The sequence below is a fragment of the Beta vulgaris genome, chromosome 9 (assembly GCF_026745355.1).
Source record: "Beta vulgaris subsp. vulgaris cultivar EL10 chromosome 9, EL10.2, whole genome shotgun sequence".
NCBI lineage: Eukaryota > Viridiplantae > Streptophyta > Magnoliopsida > Caryophyllales > Amaranthaceae > Beta > Beta vulgaris.
The window spans coordinates 18066607-18088093 of NC_079210.1; the positions used below are offsets into that span (position 1 = coordinate 18066607).

At 37.5% G+C, this 21487-nt stretch overlaps 2 protein-coding genes across 2 annotated transcripts; one reads left to right on the top strand and one right to left on the bottom strand.

The window, feature by feature from the left end:
* The first annotated feature begins 907 nt into the window (after window positions 1-907).
* On the top strand, window positions 908-13296 carry LOC104903072 (flowering time control protein FPA). The gene is made up of 4 exons (XM_010691052.4): window positions 908-1243; window positions 1351-1719; window positions 9851-11088; window positions 11797-13296. Exons 1-4 carry the CDS (start codon window positions 1241-1243, stop codon window positions 13016-13018), a joined length of 2832 nt encoding a protein of 943 aa, XP_010689354.1. The 5' UTR covers window positions 908-1240; the 3' UTR covers window positions 13019-13296.
* A 7065-nt stretch (window positions 13297-20361) lies between these two features.
* On the bottom strand, window positions 20362-20775 carry LOC109135993 (uncharacterized). The gene has a single exon (XM_019251598.2). The coding sequence runs from the start codon at window positions 20773-20775 to the stop codon at window positions 20362-20364; it is 414 nt and encodes a 137-aa protein (XP_019107143.1).
* Window positions 20776-21487: the final 712 nt, after the last annotated feature.

Consider the following 21487-nt stretch of genomic DNA (forward strand, 5'->3'; position numbering starts at 1 on the left):
GCCCATCTCTATCCGTGTGACACGTTACCATACTTATGGTTGAACTTTGATTAATCTTTGCTCCATTTTTATAAAGACTTGATTTTCTTTTCTTAATAAATCTACATGGATATGACTGGACCAATTGTTAGAATTTGGAAAAGAAGTACGAGCCTCCCTAAATCAAATTCATAGATTTGGTTCCAAGAGTTTCACGAAGAATTAAGCTAAGCAAGTTAATTATGTATTAATCATTGAAAGTAACCACCCGAAATAACCCCAAATAACACTGAAATTCAAAATAACCCAGTCTCAATTCAACTAGACGCAAATATGACCCACATTAGAAGATAGCCTGAATTGAATATACTCGGTCCAAATCAAAATCATGACATGAACCCGACCAAACTCAAACCTGACCCCCCTTACGACCCCTTGTCAACCCCCATGAAGCTTAAAAACAAGTCCAATTGTGTCTGATTGTTCCTAAGAGTTGGTGTCTTTATGTACTATAATATACGTCAATACACTATTATTGTGTAAGTGTTGGTGTCCTATGTGCTTGTGTTGAAGTATTAGTAACCTAAAATGACAAGAATTAATGTGATATGAAAATGGCAGACTACAAATATGAAAAAATAATTATTAAGATTTATATTCATATCGAATTGTTAGAACCCACCTTTTTTCGTGAACTAAAAAGTAAATTCATTTGTTTTAATTTATTTTTGTGGAAAGAAAGTGTACATTTTTCTAAGAAATATCGTCCTTTTTACATGCGAAGATGATTCTTTATGAAGTAATGCAATACTTTCAAAGTCGACCTTTCCCAAATTAACCCTAATCTAGCCGAACCAATTGAACATGATCCGATGTTGACTCGAGGCACCAAATCCACACCCGACCCTAAATGCCATGTACCCGAGACAAATCCAAACCCCGAACAAACTCTATCCAATTCAAAGAAGAATATGAAACGATTGTGTGCCACCTCTAAGCAAACCCTAAAGCCCCAAAAACGTCTACCTTACCGCAAATCAACTTAGTTTCTGATCATCATTATTCATTACTATCCAATCCATCTCCCTTCATTGCAATTTCCAACTCTGCGAATCTTCCACTCTTCATTTTACAAGCAAAGCGAATCTCCTCCATTTTGCTCAATAAGTTGGTCGTTCAACTTCAAAATCAGTCTTGAAACTCCTTCCACCTTCAAATTTGAAATCCTCTGCGATAACGGGAAGAAATCCAAGAAGCTACAATGGTTTCTCTCTCTTCCCTTCAATTTGATTGCTACCCATTCTTTTATATTACCAGTTACTTGATTGTACTCTTGGTTTTGATTTTAATGATTGAACTGAACTTGTGCAGAGTGGGAGAGTTGGAAGGGACCAATCACGGAGAGATCATATGCAGAAGCAGCAACAGCAGCAGCATCATGAGCGACCTCATCATGCTTCATCGTCTTCGTCCCGTTTCGGAGAAAGTAATAAGTCGGCTCGTGCCAAGAACCCGCCTTCTCGGCATTTATGGGTGGGGAATTTGTCACACCACATTGATCAATCTACAATTGTTGATCACTTCATTCGATTTGGAGAGCTCGAAAACGTTGCGTGTCATCCGGGGCGAAGTTATGCCTTTGTCAACTTTATGAGAGAAGAGGATGCAAGGGCGGCCTTACACTCGCTTCAGGGGTTTAGTCTTGCAGGCATGCCTCTTAGGATTGAGTTTGCCAAGTCGGTTAGTTTCTTCTTTTGTCTACCCTTTAATGTTTTGGTAATATTGGTCATTCGTTGCCGGCTTTGTGTCTTCACATTGTGTTTATGTACTACTTCAATTACAGTTTAATATGAATATATGGATTTTTGCCAACTTGAGAAAGTTTAGCACAATTATGTACGTAGTTCTTTTTTTTTTTTTTTCTTTTTCTGTCTGGAATGAATGATCCTTAGTATTACAAAATGAAGATAATCGAGTAAATTATGATAAGAAAACAAAAATTTCACTGAAAATTATGACCTTCCTTTATGATGATGTATATTGGCTAGAAGTAAATCAAAGAAGCCCATTGGTTTGGCCAATTTTTAAACCAAGGAGGCAACGCTGGTGCTCGAATATGAAAATTGATTTGGTTTTTAACGCAAAAAGGAATAACTATTTGGAGTAATTGGTTTGTGGGCTCTAGAGATGTCACAATTATCCAGTGTTCCAACCGATGTTGGTTGCTGGTCGCAGCCATTCTGAACTTCCTCTTGGAAATCTTTGCCAAATTCATGTCCATAGACACTTGCGCACACCAAGGTGATGTGAAATACTCGAAAGAGCTGAATGCATGCAGCATAACTGCATAAGTTAGTTATAACCTTTGGCATATGCACCTTCAACAGCTGAAGGGGTGTAACAGAATCAGCAGTTTCTAAAGTTTGATAATAAATTTAATTGGGTATAGTATAGTATTATCAAATATGCTATGAAGTATAAACCCTGAAAGCACCAGTAGATAGTTAGCCGAAGGATCCATTTAACAGCAGCAGTATCAGAGTGATATTAGCATTTAATGTGTCTCTGGTATTTGTAAGTTAATGTCATTGTGAAGAGGTAAGAAGGAAAAAACACATCTCTCGTCTATCAATGGGGATTGTTTCTTTTGGCTAATACTGACAACAAACTCAGCTTTTTTCACTTTTTAAAGTTATTAGTATCAGGAGCTAATCTACCTATCTAGTAGTGTATCTTCGTTCCAAGAATAAATGCCCCTATTCTTCTGTAAACTAATATTTTGTTGGGGCTTCATTATTCTCAAAACGAGCTTAGGGGTTATATTTAATTCAGATTTACCAGTATTATGGAGTTAAAACTAACGTAAACAAATTTAATTTTTTGTGAGATGGCCTATTATACTTTGGGTCATGGGTGTACGTCATTGCGATTGCTCGTGGTTCACCAATGATACAATTTTAATTCGATGGTTCAACAATGTTCTTCTGTCTTGCATCTTTGTTGGTGAAGAAAAAAGTGGAACCTAAAGTGGCACAATTCAAAGGTGGAGGATGATATATCTTTGAATTTCGACTTGTTTTTGTTATAACTCCCCTAGAAATACGTGTAATAGTCAATGTGTTTCAAAAGAGATGATAAATGATCCATCTGACCCTAGACACAAGCATGTCAAACATATTAGGTTTTGCTGGTTAGAATCTATTTTTGGAGATATAGAAAAGATCTCCTTTGATTTCAGAGCATGGGAACATCAACGACAATCATATGTGATTCTATATATTATAGCCAGAAATGAGACAGCATAACATTAACATAAATATTACTAATGCAGAATCTCACACTAAGTAGGTAGGTGGAGTGAGGCTCATTTTATGCTATTCCTAACCCTTCTGGTGGGGAAAATATTGATTCCAAATGACACTCCATCCAATTCGTCATGACTATGTGTTTCTTCACAAAGAATGAGAAGTTAATGCAGGTTCATGATCCATTTTTGACAGGATGACCCAATTCACTAGAGTTTATATTAATCTAAAATTTAAGAGTAGTGAACTTTCTATTCCATTTGAAATGGAACAAGTATTAGACAACTCAAATTATCAAAATGACTTGGCATCCTCCATGCTATGTCTGTGGTCGTGATGAGTTAGTATCCAAGGCTGTAATAAAGCTTAATCATACGAGCTGAAGTGCCCAATACTGATGCTAAAATGGACTTGTCTGGAATTTTAAAATGAGACTAAGGGTCTTTCTCCTCTATTTTATTCTAACTAAGCAATAATAAATCTAATTCAGCAAAATCAAGTCAAGCTCACCAAAATACCTCGTTTTCAACATATACTTCCTCTGCTCCAAAATTATTGCAACACTTACCTTTTTTACTAGTTTCTTATATTAATGCAACACTTCCATACATGGAAAAAAAGATATACCTACATGAGACCACTTACACTAAACAACTTTTCGTTCTCCTTAATTTAACATAAATATTAACGCAATACCCCACTTTCAAGTTTCAACTCCCTCCTAAATCTTCTTGCCAGAGGCAAGTGTTAAAATAATATTGGAGCAGCAGAAGTATAAGTTAAGATTAATAAAAATAAGCTAAAGTTAAGCAAAAAGTAAGTTAAGTTCAGCAAAAAAAACTTGAAAATAAGTTAAGTTGAGCATAAGTTCAGCTAAAATAGTTTAAATTCAGCACAAAACAAGATCAGTTGAGCAAAAAGAAGTTAAGTTGAGCAAAAATGTAAATTACGTTTATTAAACTTAAGTTGAGAACAGACCCTAAGCAGGCGTTTGATATCAAAAAGGCCAGTTTATAATAATTGAGATTTATCAGCTTGATTTTCTGGTTCAAGTGTCATCTCAACTTGTTTAACCTTAAACTTGAGATAATAGGTTATAACTTAAAAGTATTAGCCGTGTTCAACATTTTGACTTATGAAGACCGTTTAAAAAATCTGTGGGAAAGCTACATAACCTGTCGACAGAGCTCAACCCTTCTTGGATTTCCCTGTTAAAGTTTGAGCCATAATATTGTTAACTCAATTGATTATCTTGGCAGTTACATTTTCCACCTGATGTCAATCTAACAGCAAATCATTATGGATCCAGTGATGCAGCATTCTCATACACATGTAATCACATATAACACTAGAGGATTGATTATACTGAATGTGTGTTGCATTGATATTATTGACAATCAACTCACATCTTTATCTGAACTGTTCTTTGACAATACTAAAGTAATTAAACCATTTCGGAACCTTACAGCACTGAACATGCACCTTTTGCAATAGTTACAGCTCCATTTATGCACTGATCATCCATGAGGAATTCGGTTTAATAAAGACACCTCAAAGGTTTGCACAACTATCATGTACATAGCATTTATTCTGTTCTTGTGAAAAGGAGGTCCCGTATTGCTGTCACTGTTGCTGTGTATGAATATTCACAATCAACATCAGTGACTTTCTTCATTGTGCCACTTAATACTGAAACATGGCTCTCCTTTTATTCTCTCAACCCCATAATTCAAGGCTTTTAAGCTGGTCCAATTTAAATGTTGGGTTGCTTGTACTTTCCTGGAGATGGATGGCTGCACATAAAGAACTCAAGAAGTTTCATCCTTTCACCAACTCAATCTGGATGAACCTCAATAGTTACTACGCGCTCTTTTTTTTTTCTGAGCTAGAAGAGAGAAACAGGGTCCGAGAAATGAGGACTTGATATCCAAAAAGCATTTGCATACAATATAAACTACCCCAATTTTTTGAATTTGAGCACAATAATTTATGGTGAAGTACCCCTCTCTCTTATGGCAGATACAAACCACAGGAACAAACTGGTCAGAGAAAATTATATCATTTTCTCTGACCAAATAACCAGCTAAAGAAAATTCTATGGTGGTGTTCTATATAAAATACTGGACTACACCTATTATAATATTTCTGAAATAATGTTTGTATCCCTCACAAACTGGTCTAGGTTTGCAGATATTATATGCTTCATTATGTTTAAGTAAATGGAAAGAACTCCACAAGTTTATATCATCTCAACTCCCGAAGCTGGATGAAGCTGGCAGCTACTATTGAACTTTTAGATAAAAGATAATATCCTCTTGAGAAAATGATACAGAATACAAGACTAACCATGGTTGTCCCTGTTCTGTTGTCTTTCGGGATGTGAAGTTGCCTCATACGTACCTTTTACATGTTAGCAATAAAGTTACTAAGTAGATCACAGTCACAGGCATAAATCAAAGCAAATGAACTTATCTTAGAAACTACTAACCTTCCTATAAACCAAACAAACTATGAAATGTCTTGGAAGACATTAAGCAAATATAATTTTTTTCTTCACCTTAAATAAGTATAGTCCTGCGGTGCTTTATATAAAAGAACCCTACAAGACAATTGTGCTGTTGCAAAGAAACACATGTTTCGAGTTTGATATCTCTGAAAAAAGACTGAACTATAGTTTGAATTTGGAATAAGTTTTTCATTTGAATCAAAATATTTATTATGCATGTGTCACTTGTGCAGGAAAGCATTTGGCATTGATACATATCCACTTAATTTTGCCTAGCTGGTATTTGTATATGTATATGTATCTACTTGCACCAGCTTTGTGGATATCTGGTGCTCTTCTTTGAGGATGATATTCCCTCTCAAGGAGACTTGTGGACTTTGACACTTGAGTAGTATAGTACACTTGTTATTGGCAAAGTATATGATGTCCTCTCTACCTTGTCCAAGTCCTCCAAGTCAACTTGTCTGTATTCTGTATAGTGTAGGTTATGTTGGATCTTTTCTATGAGGATAGGCCATATTGGTTTTTTTTTTCTGTGATGATTTTTAAGGTGCTTCCAAAAAGTTGTGTAAGCGCTGTACCAAACTGTGGTACAAGTGTCATCAACAAGTAACATCTTAGTGTTTAATACATCATGGAGCAAAAATATGGAAACATGTCCCTGATCCTTATAGTTGGACAGAAAACTTCTTAAAAAATTATCTCAATCCGCCCAAATGCAAGCATAATTACTAGCTTCAGTTACCTTTCTTCTTCTTTTCTGCTTTTCACATTGTATCTTCTGTACCAAACTATGGGTCTAAATAATGATGTGTCTATCTGAAAATTGGAGTACAAGATGTGAAATTAAGCCCCTATCTAGATACCGGTGATATAGGATCTGACACGGTATCTGAGGTGAATTGAAGAGTCCATGTAACTAGCCCCTATCTAGAAGTGTTGTACTTGGGATGATTGAAGAGTCTGGGTAACATATGTGGTTTCTGTGTATGGCTTCTCTTATTTTGATTATAGGCAGTAGGATAATCTCACTCAATGTTGTGAATTATGCAAATCACGATTTCGTTAGAATTTTTGTGACCAGTAGTTTCTCATCTGTCAAAGCCTGAATGCCTTGGTTCTCGTTTCTACCAATACAAGCTCTGTTTATCTGCAGTGGCATAAGTTTTGTTATTCCCTTAATTGTTATAACATCAAGAGAACCTTGTATACATTGCCATTTAACTGTTGAAGCTGGTTTTGGTGTCAAATCATTAATAGTTTCGTGTGGAATACTAATGTATACAGATAAGATCATTCTGTTATGTTATATGGACTAAACTTCTTACAACAGTTTTAAATTTAACATGCTACAATTCAAGAGAAAGATTTTTTATTGACGGATCATAATAAATTCATATAGCCCTTTTTCTTTTTTTCCCATCTACTCGAAATCTGATTTACCTTTTATCTTCATATTAATGTTGTTCTATCAGGGTCTTCAATAGAATGAATAACATTGATGTCAGAAGAAAGGAGGAGGTGGAGGCATAGTTTCTTTTGTTAGTTCTATCGCGGCTTGATAATGAATGCACTTATATGTTTAGCATTTTTTTGTGCTTCTTGTTACTGGAATATGGTGTTTTAATCCTGTGTCATTGAGATGCATACATCAGCACTAGGATGCTTTATACTCCCTCTGTCCCACCTTAGTTAAGCTGAACACTTTCTTTTTCCATCTGTCTCACAATTAGTTTGAGCACTTGTTGTTTCTCCCGCAACTTCTATTTTTAATTCCCATCGACCTTCTTTAATTAAAGTAGCCCACTGCACATCTACTTTGCCATTGTAATAACAATTGATAACCCAATAACAACTTATCTCCTGAAACTCTGTGCAATTGTTCGGCTAGTTTCCTGCTTTCTTTGGCAAGAAAAGCTGATTTGTCCTAAACTGTGAGGAATATGGGTATCTTTAGAAAAGATGAAGTGAAGGAAGTAAAGAAGTTGTGCAACTAGGTTCTGTTATTTGAGTAACATGAGAGCTTTCAGAACAAAGTTGACTCCTGCTGATTCCTGCTGTTAACTAATCCCATGTACATGGAACCATATACTATATCTAGTTTTGCCTCACCGCTGAGCAAAAATTTCTGAATGTTGTTCCCAGGCTTTTTAACAGGCCTACATACAGCAATGGCCTCTGAAGCATGTTCAAGAAACAAAGGCTACCATTTAGAAATTCTGGAAAGCGCGCAAAAGCTATTTATATTATATGCTTCTATATTACCATAAACATCTTGGACCACCATTCTCATAATCTCGTCCAGACTTCTTTTGCAAATTTAGTATGACAATGTTCACCATGGAGTGGAGTTTGATGCTTTTGTTTTATGTATGTGGAAGATGATATTAAAGCAGATTGATGGTTACACTTTGTATTTTGTCCAGACTTCTTTGTTAACTATTTAGAGTATAATACCTTATACGCTCTTCGTTTCATAAAATGGTTACACTTTGTATTTTGTCACTATTCTTCTTCACCACTTTGACCATCATTAGTGCTTCATATGCAAGAAAAAATAGTCATGTGGGATCTTGTTTAATTTGTCTCAATATTTTTTTTCAAAATAGCAATCTTTTATGATTTATACTAATACATAATTAAAGATTTTAATGCTCAAAGTTTTACTTCCACAAACGTAAAAAGTACGAGTAAGTATTTGTGAAGCGGAGGGAGTAGATGTAATCTACCTTCTTAGAGGTACCTTGTCGCTTATTTGCTTTGTACTTCCTCATTTTCGGATCTTGGTTCTTCTTATGCTTAGATAAGCTTGAAGGCTAATTTCTAATTGGTTCATCTCATCTGATTTCTTCTTTGTGAACTATCTTGTTTTGCATACAAGATCTTGTTGGTGGGACTTTTCTATGTTTTACGTGGTCTATATATCTATTTCAAAGCATGACAGCTGTAATCTTTTGTATTCATGCCTGACATACACTATAAATAGTTCTTTGTGTTTCTGATACTGTCCTTGAACGAACCACGATAGAACTTTACCCAGTTATTTTGCCATGCTGTAGATGAAATTTTATGTTCATTTTAGTTTGCTTTCAGCCTTTTTCATTTGTCCCTAGGATGGGGTGTGTGTTTGGGTGCTGAGAGGTCAAGCTTCATTATGTGCATAAGGAATAGCTCGGGATAATCTTTACATGAATTGCTGACCTGTATTTACATGGATATGAGAAGTTACATCTCAAGTACCGAGCTATTGGATCTTGATTTTTGTAACTATATCTGGCAATGACGTCAGCAATTAACATAGTTCTGCATGCATCTTTTCCTTGGTGTTGATGCACATCTGTGACATATACACATCTCGGCAAGGCTTATCTTCTATCTGTTTTGAAAATGTCTGAGTCCTCTGTTTTGGGGGCAGTGGTATAAAAATATATTGGCTTCTTTACAAGCTTGTTCATCTGATAGCCTGAGGATTTGTTTGCTGCTGTGACAGTTACTTACCTCTCTGCTTTTTTTAACCTTCCGTAGTTTTTCTATTTTCTTCCCTCTAATAGCTCTTATGCCTATTCTTTGTGGCAAGTTGTCTTTCCAGTCTTCTTTGCATTATTGTCACTCATGTAATAGTTTTAGTAGATTAGCCTTTAGAGCTGATACCTATATGAATTGTCATTTTATGTGCTGTTCCGTAGTTCATAAATTACGTTGAATTATAATCGTCTGAAGCATGGGAGAAATTCTGAAGATGATTCTTGTTGTTTATGTGGTTCTTTTCTTTGTAGTCAATTCACTCCACCAAGACAAGTTAGCTTTAGCTGGTTAGGAACAAAATGATACCACTAGTCAAAAAAAGAAAATATTGACACCTTTTGTTTCTTAAGATGAAGAAAGCTGGTATTTCCTAAAAAACATTAAATTTCAATCCATGATTGACCTTTCTATATATGTGCACTTATTTCAGGCTGTCCTCGTACTGTAACATTTTCCAGATTGCGTACTGTAAGCTTAATGCCATGTTTCCTTGCATGATACAAGTAATTTAATTAAGTAAGAATCTGAATCCCAGGACAAATCATCTGCTCCTTCACGTGATGAACTGTACTTGCAATATCGAGATGAGTTGCAACCTCCAAGAAGCAGAAGTTCAGCATATTCACCAAGGGAATCTAGAAAGCGTCATGCTAGTCCTGATGAATATTTGCCTGATAGTTCGAGGACAAATGAACGTGGCTCAGACCATCCAAGCGAAATTCTATGGATAGGATTCCCATCATTCATGAAAGTGGATGACACAATTTTGAGGAAAGCTTTTTCTCCATTTGGAGATATTGAGAAGATAACTGCTTTTCCAGGTCGTACTTACGCTTTTGTCCAATTCAGGAATCTAGCGTCAGCTTGTAGGGCAAAAGAAACTCTCCAAGGAAAGTTATTTGGAAATCCACGTGTGCATATTTCTTTTGCTAGGAAAGATCATGATTCATCTACTGGTGGGAGGCGAATTATGGGGCACAATGGGCCACCTTCGCCACATTTTAAGTCCACTATACAGGCTGGATCTTCTGACAACTTATGGCCTGATAGGAATGTTGGAGATTTTGAAGATCCCAGCATCAGGGCTCCACATTTCCCAAACATGGAGGAATATAGAGATCCTGAAAGAATGAGCTTCAGTAGAAAGGAGTCCCTGTGCACTCATTCAGGTGGTTTGTATGAAGAGAGGAGATTCCATGAACCTGGGCCAGATGTTGGCCTGCCACAAGGAATGCAGGGATATTTGAGGAGTCCTTTTAGAGATGAAAGTTCTCACACTCATGAATTTTCTCCTCGAGAGTTTCGAAGAAGAAGTCCACTTCCAGAAGATCCATGGGACCTGCCAGAGGATACTTATAGCTATCGTGGAGCAAAGAAATTGAAGATCGGCTCCTTTTCTCATGAGAACGAGCTTCCTGAATATCCCTTGCATAATGTAGAACAGGATAAGCATGTTTTCCCTGGGGTTGTTCCTGAACTTCCTTTAGCAGATGAGTCCAGGCCGCCACTTCCATATAATAGACAACCAGAGAATCCTTTGAACTTCAATCGTTCTTTAGAGGATAGGCATGACAATTGGAGATCATCTCATGATAATTTGCAGTCACCTCCTAACACTTTGTCATCAATGCCAGTTGAGTGGAAGAGGACCACCTCTGAGTTCCATCAACCAGGACGAAAAGAATGGAAATGGGAAGGTACAATAGCTAAGGGAGGAACACCTGTTTGCCGAGCACGTTGCTTTCCTGTTGGAAAAGTCATGGATATCATATTGTAAGTGCAAACCCCACTTCAAGACTTCCCGAAGTTGCATATCTGAGCTAGTGCTGTGTCTCTGTCACTGCCATGACCTGTTCTGCTCTTTTTTTTTTCTTAAAAAAAAGGAAATGGTTTTTTTTTTTTTTTTTGGGGGGGGGGGGGGGAGGGGCGCGGGTGTGGGGGTGGGGAGGAGAGGAAGTATCACTGGAAAGTAGGATAGGAACTGAGAGGCAGCTTAGTAATGATATTTTTTTATATACTCAACATATCAGGATATGCGTTGATATATCTCACTAATTGCTATGTCACACCCAGCAGCGATAATTTGTTTGATTTTTTCGAAGTTCCATTTCCTGTTTAGATTAAGAATAAAATAGAACAAGAAAATAAGAATAACAGTGGTGGGTAGGGGGAGTGGAGTAGAGGAAGTGCCGCCATAAAACTAGGACTATTGACAATTTGACGCCATTACTTAACTTCAGGAAATATTTTGATAAAGTGTATCAGATTTTTTACATCGTACTTGGCAAATATACTTTTTATTGTCTATTTTTTTTTCATTCCAGAAGTTGCATTAAATAGCCATTCTAATGGAAAAAACTAAATTGGCCAAAATGATTTACATAGTTACGTGCATGGAAAAGTCTATGCTTGTGAATTTCTATCTTCACCCATGTATCCCCATTGTCTTGTGGTAGCTCAGTGACAAGTGTTTTGCTGCAGGCCAGAGTTCCTTGATTGCACTGCACGGACTGGGCTTGATATGCTTGCAAAGCATTACTATCAGGCTGCCTGTTCTTGGGTTGTATTTTTTGTTGCTGCCAGTGATGCTGATATGGGTTATTATAATGAATTTATGCATTATCTTGGTGACAAGCAGCGAGCTGCAGTTGCTAAGTTGGATGATAGGAACACCTTATTTCTTGTTCCTCCTTCAGATTTCTCTCAGAATGTACTCAAAGTAGCTGGGAAGCTAAGTATATCTGGTGTTGTTTTAAGTTTAGAACCTGCTAGTCCTAACTTAGTTTCTCATCCTTCAGAGAATGAGAATGATAAAGGTCTAATTTATCCACATGATGCATCATATAGGAAATTTGAATTGCCATCTGGTCCTTCTCCTATGCCAGCATCTTTCTCAAGCATGGAAAAGTCAGGAGTCAATAGTTCGAATTTACAAGGAAACTCCATAACTTCAGCTCCATCACAGTTTCCAGCTTATGGTCATGGAAGCGGAAGCATCCCGTATCGCATGGAGAACAGACCTGACTTTCAACATAGTCACCCTGTTTCTCGGGATTCAGTATTGCACCCTTTGCCTGTCTCTGAAGGCTATAGTAATTCCATTTGTGAGAGGGGTGGTCCAGACTTCAGTAGGGTTAACTATGATGGTGGTACCTCATATTCTAGTGGTAGCAAAACATCTCTCCATGAATACAAACTTCCGTCCTCTGTACCTATGAGTCTGAGTGGTTTACAACAAGAGCAGCATGCTGATGTGGCATCCTCTCTTCGTGGGCCGCTGCAGACACAAAATACAAACTACTCTTCTTCATCCGCCACTGGTGTATATAGATCAACTGGTCTTAATGGACATCAGCCTGAGAGCCTGTCAAGAGTTCCCCCCAGATACAATGCTCCACAAACAAATCAGGTCTCCTCTGACATGTCACCATCTCTGCTTAGTCAGCTGCAGCAGCAACCACTACTGCAAGCAGCGAATGTGCGGGCATTCTCTAATGCTGTTCCAGTGGGAACTCAGGCGAGTCAAGAGAACGTGCGGGCATTTCCGCATGCTGCTCCAGTGGGAACTCAAGTGAGTCAGGAGATTGTGAATGTGAGTAATACACAAGATGATGGGGAAGCTGATCCGCAGAAACGCCTACAAGCAACTTTGCAACTTGCTGCAGCTTTGCTTCAGCAAATCCAACAAGGAAAGGGAACTTAGTTGCTGTTAAGAAAAGCTCGAGATATACCCCTGACCCTTGTTTGGATCGTCGACCATGCATGTAATAGCCAATTATTGGTTGAGTCGCTGCTTGTCTAGTCTTGGATGTTATGTTGGAGCTGAATTTCACTACCTCCTAAAAAAAAGAAAAAGGAAACATAGAAAAGTTGGTCATCTTTATTTCTGACAAGTGTAGTCGCACACTAAGCAGAATTACATGATACACTGAATTAGTCCAATTATTATCAATATTTTCAGAGGGAAGGACTTGTCATTTACATATAGGATGGAAATGACTTCAAGGAAATTTTTCTGCAAAGCTTCTCTCTCGTAGTTACCAGGGCCAAAGTTCCACTGTGAAAAGCTTTTATGACATTTAAATGCAGTTTAAGGGGAGGCCGGCTTCAACCCAGCGTTTGATTGATAGAAGTATAAAACAAATTAACGGTTTTTCCTAGTTTCCTTGGCGAGATTATGAGACAGGCTCACTTCCGTTCTAGAAACTGTTTTAAGAGTAAAATAAAATAAGGAGTTAGCCAAAGCTTTAATAGTCATGACTATAGGTATAATATATTTATCTGCCTTGTGAGGATCCTTAAGAGCTCGGATGATTTCCTTGTCAGTTTTAATGAGCAGAAAGTTTGAATCCACATTGTCTTAAGGGCATCCAAGACTGCATATGCTTCGGTTTGGGAAGGGAAGGCAAGACTGCAAAAATCCTTCTTTGGCTAAGCTTGCTCTTGTTTCTCTCATTAATCTAAGCTATTGCTGCTGAGGAATTGTTGTTGTATTTATTCTTCTCGCAAGAACTATCTACCAAAATAGTTGTGATAGGCGACGGCGGAAATGAGCCTTGCTCCCAGGAGGGGAATAGAGACGTGGTTTATGATTGGTCAGTAGAGGTTGAGAAGGAGGATCAGTTGTAGGGAGGTTCTTCTCCTGAAAATCTTTGACCCTGACTCTATGATCGTTGAAAAGTTGAACGATTCTAAGTGGGTTAGGATTCACGTTTCTAAAGGTTATCTCATTGCCATTTAACCAAATGCTCCAGAGAGTGATAACGAAGTCCTCAACCTCCCAAGAATTATTCTCATGTCATTCATCTTTTTTTTCCAGGAGAGTAAGAAATTTGTGAATCCAATCATCGATCTTTATGTTTGGGTTGTTGATGCATCTGATTCCCATTATGGTCATCCAAATTTTCTTGGTGAAATGACAATCTCTAAAACGATGTTCCAAATTCTCATCTTTTTCTCCACAAATTTAGAAAGAGGAAAGACTAAAATATTCCTTTTTAAGAGGTCATGAGCTGCAAGGAGAGCTTTATTCACGATCCTCCAAACAAACGATTTCCATTTTGGAAAATTTTAGGCTTTCCAAAGAGACTTTCAAAAGTGATGGACAAGAGTCTTTGTTCTGAAGTAACCAATACCCTGTCTTAGTTGAATAATTTCCATTTTTTGTGTGGATCCACTCAAAGTTGATTTCTTCTTGTAAGGCGATATGAGTCGTAAGAATTTTCTCAGCGTTCTCTCTGCCGTAAAGGTTCCAGATTTTATTAGTATCCCAATTTGAATGATTGATCAGATCCGCAATTTTGAGGTTTGCGAAATTAGGGTTTAAGGGATTTTTAAGGGTTATAACTTCCTTCCCAATCCAAACCTCTTGTCTTGCGTCGATAGACAACCCATTACCTACCCTCCTATTAAACCCCTTTCTTAGATGCAGAGCTGCTTTGAACAAGCTTCTATAAGCATACGAAGCGTTAGTGGGGGGTTTATTAGATTAGTTTGCTGATAACGAGTCTGTTTTGTATTTCGCAATATACAACTTGTGGATAAGAGAATCTGTTCTAGGGTGAATCTTCCAGGCTTGGCTGAAGAGGAGAGAAATATTTTGATTTGAGATGTTCCTTAGCCCTAAACCTCCATTATTTTATGGCGTTCGAGTAGACTTTTCTTTCTCCAATAGGTAGGCTTCTTGGTCAATGAGCACCAAAATTTAAGAAGTTTTGAGGGAATCTTATCCAAAAGTGTAACAGGGAGAATGTAGATGGAAAGAATGTGGGAGGCCAGGGAAGTAAAGATAGAATTGAAGAGGAGAATTTTTCTTACCGGAGACATATTGACAAACTTCCAGGATTGGATTTTGTACACAATTTTGTTAGAAAATGGTATTTAGAGCACCGGTTTTCCTTCCATCAACATCTATTTCACAACCCAGATAAGTGCCAAGTGTTTCTTACTCCCAAGAATTTTCTAAGAATAGACAGAAATCTTCTCAGAGTGTTGGGGCTAAATATAACATGGGATTTTTTCAAAATTTACCATTTCACCTGATTTGGTACAGAAATCTCCAATGGGCTCTTTTAGTTTCCAAGTGTGTTTGAGAAGGCCTTTGAAGAAAAATAGATGGGAGAGAGAAGGGGTTGTGTTTCAGATTTTGAGACCAATAATTTCTTTTTTTTGTTTTGGGCATCCATGAGATTTGTGGAAAGGACCTCCATGCACAAAATAAAGAGGTAAGAGGAAAGTGCATCACCTTGCCTTGAAAGGTTGAAGAATCTTGTTGGCTCTATGTTGATGAGAATAAAATAGGAGACTGTTGTAATACATTGCTTTATTCAATTGATCGAAAATTCCAAATAGCAGGAAAGTTCATTCTTGTAAGGATAACTTCGACAAAATCCCATCTAATTCTATCATAGGCTTTGCTTAGATCAACCTTTAGTATAGCTGCATAAAGATTTCCTTTCATTTCTTTCTCTTTTTACCTAGTTCAAGACCTCATGCACATTAAGACAATTTTCTGACATTTGTGATGTATTTACTCTTCTAAAAGACTAAATAACAAGTGCGGAAGTTAAGTAACACAATCAATATGTTCAAACAATATAAAGAACCAAAGAACCAGGATAGTTCTTAGATTATTCAATGATACATGCACAGCCACCACAAGGAATAATTCTAAGGGTTTTGAATGTATAAAGGCAAAGCCATCAACAATTAAGAGAATTTGTATAAACACTCAAGTTTAAACTCACGAAATCTTATTAATTCACTATGTTAAACTTCGAACTACATACACTCTATTTATACTAGTTTAACCATACTAATCCTAGTAGGAAACAAATAGACTAATCCTAGTAGGAAACATAAATAAGAACCCTAATAGCTAGGCTCAGGACTAGTCCCTAAGTCCTATACTCTCTAGACTCCTTGAATCATGTAACATCCATCGTTTTAAGAATGTAGGCAAAACCATGATTTCTAATACAAGTAGAACTATGAAAGCAATAAAGATATGAGTTCTAACAAAACTACAACTCTCATGACATGTGCAAATTCACACGCCAGCTAGGTTGGTTAGCAAGCATGCTACCACCTTAGTAGTCATCCCCATGAAGAGTCCTATATGTACATCAATTGAGCCAAGGTCTACTGACACATTCTTGTGTACAAGAGCTAATAAACTTGCATCAACTACTCCTGTATCATCCTCCTCTTCTTTAGAAACAATTGACCTCAATTAAGCCATATCATCATCATGGACATATGGAGCCAAATCCCCCACATTCACAGTGGCACTTACATTGTAGTCTCTAGGTAAGTTAAGCTTGAAGGCGTTGTCATTAATCTTCTCTACGATGTTGAAAGGACAATCTGAACGTGGCATAAGCTTATTCTTTCGAAGGCCTGGGAACCTTTCCTTCCTTAAGTGCAACCAAACCAAATCACCAACCTTGAACATGCGTTGTACTCGATTCTTGGTAGTTAGTTGTTGATATTTGGTGTTCACCTTCTCAATTCTAGCCTTGACTTGTGCATGAAGCTTCAACATTGCTTGCGCCTTCTCCTTGGCATCCACATGATATATTTCATCACTAGGGAAGGGAATAAGATCAATAGGCACCCTAGGGTTAGTACCATAGACAACCTCAAAATGAGAACATCTTGTGGCATAAGTGGATGACCTATTATAAGCAAACTCAACATATGCAAGCTTCACATCCCAATCCTTGGTACTCTTACTAACCAAACCTCTAAGTAAGGCGCCTAAAGTCCTATTAGTCACTTGAGTTTGTCCATCAGTCTGAGGATGGTGTGAAGTACTAAAACATAACTTTGTACCAAGGAGCTTCCATAGTGTCTTCCAAAAGTAGCTCATGAATTTAGTATCCCTATCACTCACAATAGATTTAGGAACACCATGTAGTCGAATAATCTCCTTACAATACAAATCAGCTACCTTTGAAGCATCATCAGTCTTGTGACAAGGAACAAAGTGTGCCATCTTAGAGAACCTATCAATGACCATCATGATCGAATCCTTGCCCCTTTGTGTTCTAGGCAATCCCACAATAACATATCCACATCTTCCCAAGGACCATTAGGAATAGGTAGAGGAGTGTACAAACCTTGGTGAAAAGTGCTCTTGGCTTTTTTACATGTAGCGCACCTTGAGATAACCCCTTAAACATCACCTTGCATCTTTGGCCAATAAAAGTGCTCCTGTAGAATAGCCAAAGTCTTGTTCATTCCAAAATTACCAGCTAGACCCCCACCATGAGTCTCCCTCACCAAAAGCTCACGAATAGAACAAGTAGGAATACATAGTCTTCCCCTTTGAAAATGAAACCATCATGAAGCACATATGTACCATGTGATCCTTTGGAGCATGCTTCGAATATCTCCCTAAACTTCTCATCTTCTTTGTAATACTCCTTCACCAACTCAAACCCAATGAGTCTTGAACTTAACACTCCAAGTAAAGAGTGCCTTCTAGACAAAGCATCTGCCACCACATTTGCCTTGCCTTCCTTATACTTAGAAGAGAAGTTAAAAGATTGTAAAAACTCCACCCATTTAGCATGTCTAGGGTTTAACTTTTGCTGTCCATGTATATACTTCAATGCCTCATGATCATAGTGAAGCACAAAGTGACTTGGACGAAGATAGTGACTCCAATGGTCAAGTGCTCGAACTATTGCATAGAACTCCTTATCATATGTAGAGTAATTGAGTTTAGCACCACTCAACTTCTCACTAAAGTATGCAATAGGACGCTTCTTGTGTATCAACACAGCTCCAATCCCAATTCCACTAGCATCACATTCAACTTCAAAAGGTTGAGTCAAATCTGGAAGGGCAAGAATAGGAGTATTGAACAACATGTCTTTAATGGTGTCGAAAGCTTGTTGAGCTGCCTTGGTCCATGTGAACTTACCTTGCTTGATACATTCAGTCATAGGGGCCACAATACTACTAAAGTTGCATAAAAACCTTCTATAACAAGAGGCTATACCATAAAAGGAACATACCTCAGAAATAGTGGAAGGAATAGGCCAACCCTTGATTGCTTCTACCTTAGATGGATCAACTGAAACGCCATATTTGGAGACAATATAGCCCAAGAATGTAACACTAGGAGCTAGAAAATAGCAATTCTCAAGCTTCCCATGTAGCTTTTGTTGGCGCAACACTTCAAAGACCTCCCTTAGGTGTGTTAGATGTTCCACCACACTCCTGCTATATACAAGTATATCATCAAGGTAAACCACCACACATCTGCCTAAGAAGGGTGTTAACACCTCATTCATCAATCTCATGAAGGTGCTAGGTGCATTAGTAAGTCCAAATGGCATGATAAGCCACTCATATAGTCCCATCTTAGTCTTGAATGTTGTTTTCCACTCGTCTCCTTCTCTCATTATGATTTGATGGTAACCACTCCCCAAATCAATCTTAGAGAAGATAGTGGAATCATGTAATTCATCAAGTAAGTCATCCAACCTAGGGATAGGAAAACGATACTTAATGGTTATGTTGTTAACAGCCCTACTATTGATAGGCTGTCGTACACCCGCCAAAGATAATTCCTGAAAAACCTTCTAACAATGTAGTAGGGTAAGTAGGGTCGAATCCACAGAGAGATGGTCGTTTAATCTAGCTTCTAAGATATGGAGAAACTAAACAAAATCAGGAATAATTGAATTAAAGTTCTAAACTAATCAAACTACGAAAATCAAACTAAAAAGTATCTAGGGTAATGGTTCACCATGTTTATAACTATAATCTATCAAAATATCATCAATAGTTCAATCAATCAGATATCTAGAGCACAGGTTAATCCTTGTTCAGGCATTAACGCTCTCAAATCAACATATGCTAGTACGGTCGCTCAACATAATCAGATTTGCTAATTATAGGTAAGCCTCTAAAGAGTACTATCTCTCGATCTATGACTCTATATTAGCAATATTTAATCACATAATTGATCAGGTTGCAAGATTAATAATAAAACACTAATCAATTAGAGAAATCAATAATTAATCAAACCATGAATAAATATCAATCAATAATCATATCATATAAACATGAAATCCCAAACCCTAGATATAAAAACTACTCTATCATGAAATAAATACTGAAATCTAAATCTACAAAGAAAAGCATAATCAAATAAATCAAGGAAAGAAACTAAAGAAACTCATGAATTAATGAAGAATAAAAACTAGGGTTTTCACTAAAAACTAGAGAGAAAAAGAGGAGAGAAAACTAAAACCTAAGAAGATGAAAAATAACGTGAAAGGGGAGGAGGAGAGAGAAAAAGAATGAAAACTAATCTAAATAATATTCTTTTCTAATATGACTAGGAAAGTCATTTACAAGATAAGGAAATTCTTAAATAAATCATTAATGGACGGATTAGTGATCCGTGCGTACGCGTGGCAGATTCCAACAGAAACAGTGCAATCTTCCGAAAGGCATAACTCCTTGACTAAAAGTCTCCTCGGGGCGTGCCACCTATCGTTGGAAAGCTCTTGAAGTATAGTTTCTAAATCTTCTGGAATTACTCGATTTTAAGAATCACATCAAAAGTTATGATCAGAAGAGTAGACGTGACTCTTTTTTCACATTTCTTCTAATGATTTTCTGCTTCGTTTTTGCTCAAACGTGTACTATAACATATCGATACGATCCTTATTCATTGTAGCTTATTTCCAAGTGCTCCTAATCCTCAATTTTAGCTAATCATACTTCAAATACATCTTCAATGCCTGAAATTCATCAAAAACAAGAAAACATACCGAATAGAAATAGAAAAACATAACTTAAGAATATAATGCAATAATGAACCTAAATATGAAACTAAATGCTCTAAAAGCAACCTAAATGCACCTAAAAACAATATATGAATATGACTTATCAACTATCAATGCACATGCGCCAAGTACCATCTTTCTTAGGTACCAACAATGCAGGAACGACACATGGGCTCATGCTTTCACGCACGTACCTTCTAGACATCAACTCTTCAATCTGCCTTTGTAGTTCTTGTGTCTATTGAGGATTGCATCTATAAGCAGCTTTGTTAGGAAAATAGGCACATGGAACTAGGTCAATTTGATGCTCAATGCCTCGAATAGGTGGTAATCCTGGAGGTAAGTCTTGAGGGAACACATCACTATACTCATCAAGTACATGCTCAAGGTGTTTAGGAACCTTGTACTCTTGCTGCTCCCCTTCTACTTCATGTGCCATTAGGAGATACCCTTCATTCACTTCCTCCAACTCCCTTTCAATCTCTTTAGCACTCACCGATAATGAGCCTTTCTTTGTAAGAGTGGAAGACAAAGGTTTCAAAGCTGTTTTCTTACCTTCCACAGTAGCAATGCATACATTAGAACGCCCATCATACTTCACAAAACGATCATATTGCCATGGTCTTCCCAAAAGGATATGACAAGCATCCATGTTGCACACATCACACAAAACTCATCCTTGAACTTGCCAATTTCGAACAAAATCAAGGCTTACTTTGTTACTTTGATGCCATTATCATCACTAAGCCAATTTAGCTTGTAAGGCGTGGGTGATTAGAAGAAGGCCATTGTAGCTTATCAATAAGGGTGGTAGAGACAACATTAGCACATCTACCATTATTAATAATCAAATCACATACCCTTTGCTTCACTAGGCAACGAGTGAAGAAGATCTTGTCCCTTTGAGTGTGGTCCAAAGGGGCTGGTTGTGTGTGGAGTATACACCTCACAATGAGTTGTTGTCCCTCATACACTGGCTCCTGTTATGAGTCTACCTCATAAGTCGCCTCTTCATCATGCTCTTTCTCACTATCATGCTGCTCTTCTTCAAAGCTTCCCTTAGCATAATCAACATCAATCTCTTGTATGTCCCTTAATGTCATCACTCGATTATTAGGGCAATCCTTCAATATGTGTCCATAAACTTTACACTTGAAGCAAATACGCCCCTCCTTAGTGGCTAAGAGTGTAGAAGACTTCCCCTTATCCCCCTTGAACTTGTCGAACTTAGTAAAGGAAGTGGAGCTACTACCTTCTTCCTTCTTGGCGCCACCACTTGGTTTGTCTCCTTGCTTCACAAAAGGCTTAAAGTTGAGGCTTTATTGGCCTTAACATACTTCTCAGCTCTCATGGCCACTTGCACC